The 9,565-nt window shown below is 47.0% G+C and overlaps 1 protein-coding gene across 2 annotated transcripts in view; it reads right to left on the bottom strand.

The window, feature by feature from the left end:
• TNFAIP2 (TNF alpha induced protein 2) overlaps positions 1 to 8,220 on the bottom strand; it is a 17,908-nt gene extending 9,688 nt beyond the window's left edge. For both annotated transcript variants that reach the window (XM_017729106.1, XM_017729107.1), the window contains exons 1-3: positions 8,115 to 8,220; positions 2,048 to 2,399; positions 1 to 356 (exon numbers count right to left, since the gene is read on the bottom strand). In XM_017729106.1, coding sequence (XP_017584595.1) covers positions 1 to 356; positions 2,048 to 2,387 — 696 coding nt within the window. In that variant the 5' untranslated portion in view covers positions 2,388 to 2,399; positions 8,115 to 8,220. The remainder of the gene's footprint in view (positions 357 to 2,047; positions 2,400 to 8,114) is intronic.
• Positions 8,221 to 9,565: the final 1,345 nt, after the last annotated feature.

Genomic DNA, 9,565 nt, shown 5'->3' with positions numbered 1-9,565 from the left:
AGCCTCTACTGACTCCTTTACTGCGGCCATCCAAAGCTCCTTCCATTTTCTAGGTCTAAATTGCATATTTTGGTCAGGTGGATTCTCTGACATGTAATTCTGATCTTCCTTCTCCTGCTCTTTCAGAGCCTCCACTGCCTGCTGCAGCAGGTCCGGGTTTGTTCTCGCAAGCAGCACAGAATCTTTCAGAATGCTGAAGACTTTGTGCTTCAGAACTTCATAGACAGACTCGATGTCTTTCTGGCTGGTGTTCAGGTCCTCCTCACTTTTGCTAGACAGGCTCTTCTCCAGGACAATCAGATGTTGAATGGCATCACAAAGCTTTTGCTCTCCAAGGAGATCCATGACTTGTTTGACTGGTGAAAAAAGAACAGCCTTTCTTTAACCAAGAATGAAGATCTAGATTTCTGTTTTATGCAAAATGATGGCTCTGGAATATTTTTTAAAAGTGCTTATATTTCCAAAAGGCTAGCTCTTGGGCTCCTTCACCATTCAGAAAATCTGTTTATTTAAAGATCAGATTATTTCTAGCTTGCCTTTAACTGGGGCAATGAAAATTTGAACACTCATCACCAGTGTGTTGCATATGGACAGTTATATTTTCTTCCAAAATTCATGAGCCACCTATAATTTTTTCCAAAACTTAGCCTTGTGGAGATAACTAGTTAGTTAGTTATTGCTCATACCCCTTCCCATTAATATGATCTCAAGCCAGAAGCATGGCTTTAGAAATAATGTAGATGGAAAAATGTAACTAAATAAGATGTGCTAAAGGAAATACCACATGGATTTTCCAGAAATAGATTTGGCACAACCTGACCTGTGAAATTGTTTGGGAGGACACATTTAGCAGGCAAGATAAATACAACTGAACTACCTTATCTGATAGTTCTGGTTCTTACAGCCAGTTACATGAGCCAGTGCAACATGGGAAATTATTAGTTAAAATGGAGAAGTTATATCCCGAAATAAGATTTGTTAGGTGTGTAATGTTTGCATGGAGGAGCTGGGGTGGAGAAAGCTTACATTATTCATGAAACTCATCTTACTTTACAGTCTCATATGTCCTTAGAGATTGTGGCACAAAAGCTGGGAGTGCCCTATTGGCATCTGCTGATTGCACAAATTCAGAGACATTATCAAAATGGAGGGCTTGGTGTATTTTACAGGAACAATGGCACAACTTGAATAGTAAATGGGCTGAAATTTAATGGCACAAAACACGAGATACAAATTCAATAGAACAAAAGTTACTTAGCAACGAATAGGAATTTCTGCTTCAAGCTGGATGTGAATCAGCTTGAGATGGGGGAGGAAGAGAGACGCCTGGAGAATAAGTAAATCCTTACTGGGAGGTGATGGTGAACATATCAGTTATGACCCCAGGATGCACTCAGCAAGGAATATCCAGCTGAGGTAGGAAAATGGGAATATATTGTACCACACATTGGTGGCATCTCATCTGGAATATTTTCTGCAATTCTGGTTGCTTTAAAATATCTGGCTGCTTAAAAAAACCCAAAAAACATTGGGGATGGGGCAATGCAGTGGTAAGAACAAAAGTACAACAGGCCTGTTTTTAGCAGCAAATTCAAGGCCAAGAAGGTAAACCACCAGTTACGGAAAACATTTGACACATGGAGAAAAAGATGCCAATTAGACAGGTAAGGGCTTGTCTGGAATTGAAATAATTTGTACTGAAACAATGAGACTTTGTAGGAGGAGATGGAGGAAGAGAGCTGAGAGAAACCTTGGTTTCTCACCCACCCACAGTTCTCTGTGCCCCCATGAGAGGTAGAAATAAGTTTTGTTTTGGACAGAAAACCTGCAAACTGACAGTACCTCAAGGACTGTGCCCTTGGTACCAAAGGACTAGGATTTGAGGTCATGTCTCCCTCAGCCCAATTTCCCCCAGGCTTCTTGGAAAAGCCACTTCAATCTATCTGTACCTTTGTTTCTTTAGGGGACAATTCTCCACCTCATACAGCTCCTCTAGAGGTAACTGCGGCCCATGGAAATGGTGCAAGGAGGATGGAGGAGCACTTACCACTGGGTGGCTTGGTCTTTTTAACTTTTTTGAATGCACTTTTAAGCATTCCCTTTATTCCTTTGTTCCCCTTCTCAGGGACGTCCCCAGCAGAGATGAAACTCTCATTGCTCGTGATGGAAGAGGCACGTGAAGCTCTGCAGGCTGCCTCTGGTCTTTCATTCATCTTTTCCTGGTCCCTGGACCAGATCTCATCTGCAGAAGGTTCAGGACAGGCAGGGACTTGCTCAGCTACTGATGCTGAAGTGTTTTCAAATGGTCTTTTTGCATCAATGCAGCCCTCTGATCCACTGCGTATTCCAAAAGGACCACTTTGGAGAAAAGGTAACATTTTCAGCATTTTCCTTCTAGCCTGTAAATTTCATAAAAAAAAAAAAGGATCAGATTATAACAGTTAGGAAGGACAATACCATGGAGAAAGTGTGGTGAGGTATATGTGTGGGCAACATGGAGAATGCTACGGGTCTGGTGTGAGCACAGCTCAGGAGAGCTCCTGAGCAACACCATCCCAGGTAATGGAGAGAATGGAAGCAGCTCTCTGTCTAACTTAGACAAAACCAGAGCCATTTTAAATTCAGATGTCCTGATTTGAGCCCTTGAGCTTGTCAGGCTCTCCCATGGGATGCTGTGTGACTATGGACATGAGCATGGATGGTGCACATGAATGATGTGGGTGGGACAAGTGTCTTGTGCCTATTCAAAGCAACCACAAAACTCTCATACTCTTATATGGCATTGGGATCAATTCCCACCTTACTCAGGGCCTTTTTTTTCTGATCTGTGCTCAGGGTAAGTGGGAACAAGGCACAAGGATCAGGGTAGTTTAGCCTTGTTTAAACAGACATGATCCTGCCAGAGTCCTGCTTTACCACCAACACTCCTACACTACAAATAATGAACAAAAGAAATTTGTTACTGTTACAACTTCTTTTCAGAATTCATATTTAAAATTACGTTCCTCTATAATTCAATATATTGCTAAATATTTATTTGCATAACTATAACCATTTGTATAATGATTATAATTATGCAATTATTGCAAATAAATAAAGTGACTTATAGTTTCCAATCCCTATTTTAATAACGCTTTATTTAGAGTGACTTTCTAGGATACCAAAGCACATCTGTAGGAAGATCTCTCAGTCAAGTTTTAGTTCACTTGATCTGAGTAATGGCAGAAAAATTAGACTTTAGATAAAGGAAGAATTTGGCTTCAGTTATAAGGCCACAATGTGGTGGTCTCCAAATATCCTTGTGAAGTTTACACTGTTGATGTGTGTCATGATGATACAAAACGTGATACTTATTTCTGGGCACACTGATTGGAAGATTGTGGCTTTCCATTTTAATTGTGTTTCCTCCTGCTGGCTCCTGGCAGCTTGGAGAGCTTTGAAGCATCAAGGTAGTGGTAGCAGCCGAGTGGTACAGAGAGCAGTGAGAGCCTGGCTTTGCTGAGAGCTTTCCTTCTTCCTGCTTTGGATGCCAGGCCATGTTCAGGATTAGTAATGCTACTACTTTTTAAACACAACAAAGATGAAAACTCATTTGGGAAGGAGTTCTGCTTGCATGAGCAAGCAAAGGGGGCCTGAGCACCAGAGCTCAGCTTACAGGAGTTACAGAATAGTCTGAGCTGGAAAGGACCCACAAGGATCACCAGCTCCAGCTCTGAAGTGAATGGCCCATACAGGGACTGAACCCACAACCAAGGCATTGTTAGCACCATACTTGAACCAACTGAGCTAGTCCCAGGTTAGCCAACAGCTGTGCCGTGCCTGAATCTGTGCACCTATGTTTGTCCCCAGCACATGTACTGAGGAGGGGAGGGGGAAGGAAACCCCCTGTAGTTCACTCCAGCTACCCTAGTGAGGATGCCCCACTAGAATCCTGAAAGCAGTGGAAAAGAGCTCCTTTTTGTTACATTTCCACTACAAAAAAAAAAAAAAAATCAATGCAAAAAAACAACCACAAAACAACCAACCAACCAAGCAACCAACCAAAATCATGGTAACGGGCATGCCCTGTAAGTCCTATCGACTTTCTTAATTTTTGTAGGGCTCTTTTCCTAACCTGCATTTAACAATACAACACTCTGTTTACATTAATTCTGCCAAATCCCTTCCTTCCTGTTTGTTCAAGCACAGACTCAGACTCAGCTGAGTCCTTTCTCTCTCTCCTATTATTTCAAACAAAGCATTTATTAGGCTTTTTTTGGCTCGTTTGTTTTCTAACCAAACAAAGTACCTCTCCCTTTCCAAAAGCATAAGGTCTTTCATTTTGATGAATGATGATCACAAAGGTGGTCTTCAAACAGCTTTGGTTCTTCTTCAATGCCAAGATGAATGCAATGCATCTTTGAAAAGCATCAAAGTGACACTACCCATACACATAAGGGAATGATTAAGCTGGTTAAAAGCTGTTTTTAACGTCTGTCAGAACTTTTTCCTGGTAGTACTCAAAAAGAGCCAGCCTCAAGCACCTAGTTAAGGCTGTCAATGCAATAGCTGCCAGGCTCTCACATTTGGCCAGCTTGAACTCCTGCCCAGTGATTATCATGTGCCACTGATGGCTGGCCTGTGTATCTGCAGCAGGAAATACCACTAAACCCCAGCTCCCACTTCTGCCTTGAAACGTAGCCCCAGTCTTAATGTCAAGGGGTACCAAACACTCCCCATCCATCTCTTCTCTTTATTGTTAGATAGCCAAGCTCTTACTGTAAGAAATGCCTTTAAGAAACTTTCTTATAGAAAAGAATGACGAAACTTTCTGCAAGAAACACTCAGCTAAAAGGAGGTGGTACTGCACCTCCTGCCTCCATCAGCATGTGTTCCTGCCCAATGCAGCAGACAGGACATGCCAGGAGCTTGGCTCTGACTTGGAAGGCCACAGGCTGCTCCTGTATGCCTGTGCTCTTCTAACAAATCAAAGCTTGCTAAAACTCCAGCAGGCTTCTAATTTTTTTAGCAGGAGAAATGCTGAAGCATTTCCCAGGCACAGAACTCCAATTCAAGTCTTGGGAAATGTAATGATTTGAGGTCAAGAGTTGACGTTGTTCCCAACTCAGTATTATTACTAATTTACTGTTACCATCGTCATCCTCATTATTGTTATGTGGCAATGTGGTTTGTGCCAGGGGAGTCTTTAGCTCCAATTATTTTTGACACAGTATATTCAGCTTCTGGTTTCCAACCAGAAGAGCAGCACAGCCCACAGAGCATTGTCTGCCATCCTGTCCAGAGGCTCTACAGCACTGGGACCGTGGTGCTGTGACTTCTGGCGTAGCTGCAGTGGGATACAGTGAGTGCTCTGCTGATCACAGCACCTGCCTCCAAGCTGGAGCTTTTCTGGGGGGGGCAGCAAGGGCAAGGGAAACACTTGGAGCAGAGTCAAGACACAGAAGGACCCAGCTCAGACTCTGGGAACAGTGGCTTCCCATTTTCCCCTTTGCTTCCTCAAAGGAAACAGCTTTCAGGCAGAATGAGCTCATTGGTGAGGGGCAGCTCATGGCGTGCCAGAGAGAACTCAGGGGAAGAGATTTATTAACTACCCCTATTCTGAATGTTTTTGCTGAACTTTTTCTTGACTTCTTTTTCCTGAGCTGCTGCCAGAATTAACAAGCATTTGTTTGGATTTTTGGTCCTCTGCAGCCTGCTGACATCCTAGGTCATGAGGATTTATATCTTGTTTTAGTGGATATCTCCCACTCTCCCACAGCCTCTCACAAATCCAGAGTTATCTAGCAAAGTTCATTCTCTGTATCTGCATCCGCCATGTCTCTCCCCATCCCTACCCTGTGGAAAAGCGTTTATCTCTGCCCACACAAGAAAATTGCACTGGGCCAAGCCATCTCTGAAGCAGTAGAGCAATGCAGACAGTCTGAATTCAGTGTACCTCAGACCATGTGGTGACACCTAAATAAACTGCTAATTCATCAAAGCAAAGAGTCCACAGAGATGCCAGACCCAATCTTTGCGAGTTGGGAGCCCTCCTATGAGGTGGGGGTTTTTCCCCCTACAGTTTTTGTTACCTGGGTTAAGTACTGAATGGAGACACCATGAAGCTGGGGACTCCCACTTGGCTCCACCTGGGAAATCACAGTCCGTAGAAGAGCTGGGCCACCCAGAGCCCCACCTTGACCCTTTACTGCGCTGCTCGCATCCATAGTCCTGTCTGCAGACCCCTGCGAGACACCCACCACCCAATGTGGTCCAGCAGCATCCTGATGGTGGCCAAGCTCTGCTCCTAATGGGGAGCTGAGGGAAAACAGAACTTGTCTCCAGTAAAGAAGCCAAGGCAGGAGCAGAACCTCCCCAGAGGACTCAATCAATGTGCCTCAGCATCACCAGGCACCCCTACAGGGCTGGGGGTGATGGGGAACCCAAGGGACTCAGGGGAATGGCAGTGGCAGAGCAGGGAGAGGACTCCAGGGCATCTCACCTGGCATGAGACGGATACTTTAAACCAGCATTAAACCACGTGCAAATAGAGCTGTGCAGTGCATCAGTCATTGCCAAATGAGAATTGGATTTCCCTAAGTTACTGACACACACCTGAAAACCATCCTGTAAAACAGCATCTCCTGTTGTTAGTGAGAATTTTTCAAATAGTGAAAGAGAAAATTATAGATATACACTGTTATTGGGAAAAGGCAGACAGAATGCACTGAAATACCCTCCTTTTTTTCTTCTTGCTTCAAATCTGAGCAGCATAATTCTGAACTGTTGCTGCTGAAAGAAAAACCAGCTGCTGCTGTCTAGAATTTTGTTTTCACAACACAGTTCCAAAGCCAAATCCTCCTTTAAGGCCTGGAGTTTGCAAAGTTCACTGCTAGAGCTAACAGCGACTGAGTAGATAAACAAATTCCCTGGGAGCTTCTCTTGGCACTTTCAAATTCTTTGGCTTTCCAGGCATCTTTTCATAGAGAGGCTGAATGAAGCAAACCCAAACCTGAGCTCTCTGCTCCCTTGTGATTTGCTCTATCAGAACTGGAAAGCCTCAAAGTCCCCTGGTGCTTTGGAGAACGAGTTTTTCTTCAGGTTTTCTGCTCTGAACTTGGGTGTGATGGCAAGGGACCATGGCTTCTAGATCAGCCATATGCTTTAGTCACAGAAAGTCTCTTCCTTTGCAGCAGCCTCAAAAAGATATCCTACTTTAAACACACCAAGGATCCTAACCTTGGGCTGAAGTTTTCAATTTGTGCTGAGGAGCTGATGCAGTGGATATGGGGCTGCTGCACAAGGATGTAAGGGAATTTCTACAGGTTTTTCAGTGCTCTGGGAAAAAAGCAGGTCCTAGGGGCTATGGGACTTCTCTGACTAGGAAAAATCAGTCACAAAAGGGTGACCATGGCAATGCAGAAATGTGCCAGCTTGGCACAGTGACCCTGACAAGGTGCAAGTCATAGAGGCTGCCTGGGGCCATCCAGGGTCCAGGCTCTGAAATGGTGTTTTTTAAGCACAGCCAAGCTGACTGAATCATAATCCAATTACTTTCCTGTAGTTTGGGAGAAAACCACTTCCTTTGAATAGAGACAAAGAGGAGAGGGCAGAAGTGCCACGCTGGATCTGGAACCCAGTGCCAGATCTGGGTTCAGGATGCTTTAGTGCCCAAGACCTACATCTGGATTTTGGGAAAGATGTTGGAAGGCAGAGGGGAAGGAAGGCGGGAACGGTTTACCGTAATCACTGCTTGAGCCTGTGCCCTGAAATTCTGGGGAAAAGCAGAAGAAATCAGACCCAGCTGTCACAATGGAATTGCCAGGCACATATCCTGGCTGTGCCCGGCCCTGGGGAATGCCTGGAGCTGCTGTCCTTCTGCCAGCAGTCCGATTTATTCCCCATTCTGATAATTACAAGGTGGGGCTGAAACCTGCCCCCCGTATCCGGCAACCCACCCTTCAGCATCTACCACTCATTCCCCACTCTCGGACCCAGCAGAGAGCCCCCGAGCTCACGGCAAGCGAGCCGGGAGCGGGACAGCGGCTCGGGAGAAGCGGGACAGGCGCCGGCCCGCCGGGGAAGGGGAAAGACCCGAGCTCCGGGCAGGCGGCACGGAGCACTGACGGACTTACTCTGCGGCGGCTCCGGGCGGCGGGGCTGGATGCGGGGCTGGATGCGGGACAGCGGCACTGGCACCAGCACTCGCACTGTCACAGGCTCTGGGGCCGCGGCGGGGGCAGCCCGGCTATAAGGGGAGGAGGGCGGGGGCGGGACCCGGCTGCTGGGAAGCTCCGGTTGCACCTCCCCTCGAGCGAAGGGAACCGAGAAATCCCCTCCGGCGGAGAAAGTGGCTGGCCGCGGGGTGCCTGCCCCGAGGGTCGGTCCCTGCACAGGAGCGGAGCCCCGGCGCCCTGTCCCGACGGACCGGTGAATGCGGCACCCTGGGCTCACTGCCCGACGCCTTGGCTGTGGGAAATATCCCACTGCAAGGCTTGGAAACGCACCGTCAGGGATAGATCAGGTGCCTCCAAAAATGCCATGTTCTGCTCCTGGAGTGGTCATCTCTGGATCTGCAAACAGCCTGGGGAATGAGGAAAGGGACCTGGGGGTCCTGGTCGATGGCAAGTTGAACATGAGTCAGCAGTGCCCTGGCAGCCAGGAGGGTCAACCCTGTCCTGGGGGGCATCAGGCACAGCATCACCAGCCAGGCAAGGGAGGGGATTGTCCTGCTCTGCTCTGCTCTGCTCTGGGGCAGCCTCACCTCAAGTGCTGGGGGCAGTTTTGGGTGCCACAATATAAAAAAGACATAAAGCTATTACAAAGCTTCCAAAGGAGCACAAAGAAGATAGTGAAGGGTTGGGAGGGGAAGCCATACAAGGAGCAATTGAGGTCACTTGACTTGTTCAACCTGGAGAAGAGGAGACTTAGGGAGACCTCATCACAGCCTACAGCCTCCTCACAAAGGGAAGAGATGAGGCAGGCATTGATCTCGCTTCTCACCAGTGACAGGACCCGAGGGACTGGCCTGAAGCTGTGTCAGGGGAGGTTAGGTTGGATATTAGGAAAAGGTTCTTCACCCAAGGAGTGGTTGGGCAATAGAACAGGCTCCCCAGGGAAGTAGTCATGGCATCAAGCCTGCCAGAGTTCAAGAAGCATTTGGACAATGCTCTCAGACATGTGGTGTGACTTTTGAGGTTGTCCAGTGCAGAAACAGGTGTTGGAACTTCATGATCCCTATAGATCCCTTCCAACTCAGGATATTCCATGATTCTTTTAAGTGTTGCTTTCTGAGCCGGGCATTGCCCCCAGCAGGCTGTTGGGGGTGAGGTGCATGCCTGAAAGCACAGCTGGCTGTATCTGGGTCCTGCATTGTGCCTTCCCCAGAGCAGGGTTCACAGCACTCCCAGGAGACATCAATACCATCCAGTATCTTCAGAGCAGGGGTCAACTCCCTGCCTAGGGACTGGGAGAGACAGGCTTCCTTCCTTGCCCCAAAGCCTCTGAAACTCTTTGTTCCACTTGTGGGTGGGAGACCTTCTTGAGCCTTTCAGTAGTTGAAGGGGGCCTGTAAGAAAGATGGGGA

Source organism: Corvus brachyrhynchos, unplaced genomic scaffold (assembly GCF_000691975.1).
Source record: "Corvus brachyrhynchos isolate BGI_N302 unplaced genomic scaffold, ASM69197v1 scaffold1, whole genome shotgun sequence".
NCBI lineage: Eukaryota > Metazoa > Chordata > Aves > Passeriformes > Corvidae > Corvus > Corvus brachyrhynchos.
Note: the sequence above shows the minus strand (reverse complement) of the source record. Positions and strands in the feature narration are given on the sequence as shown.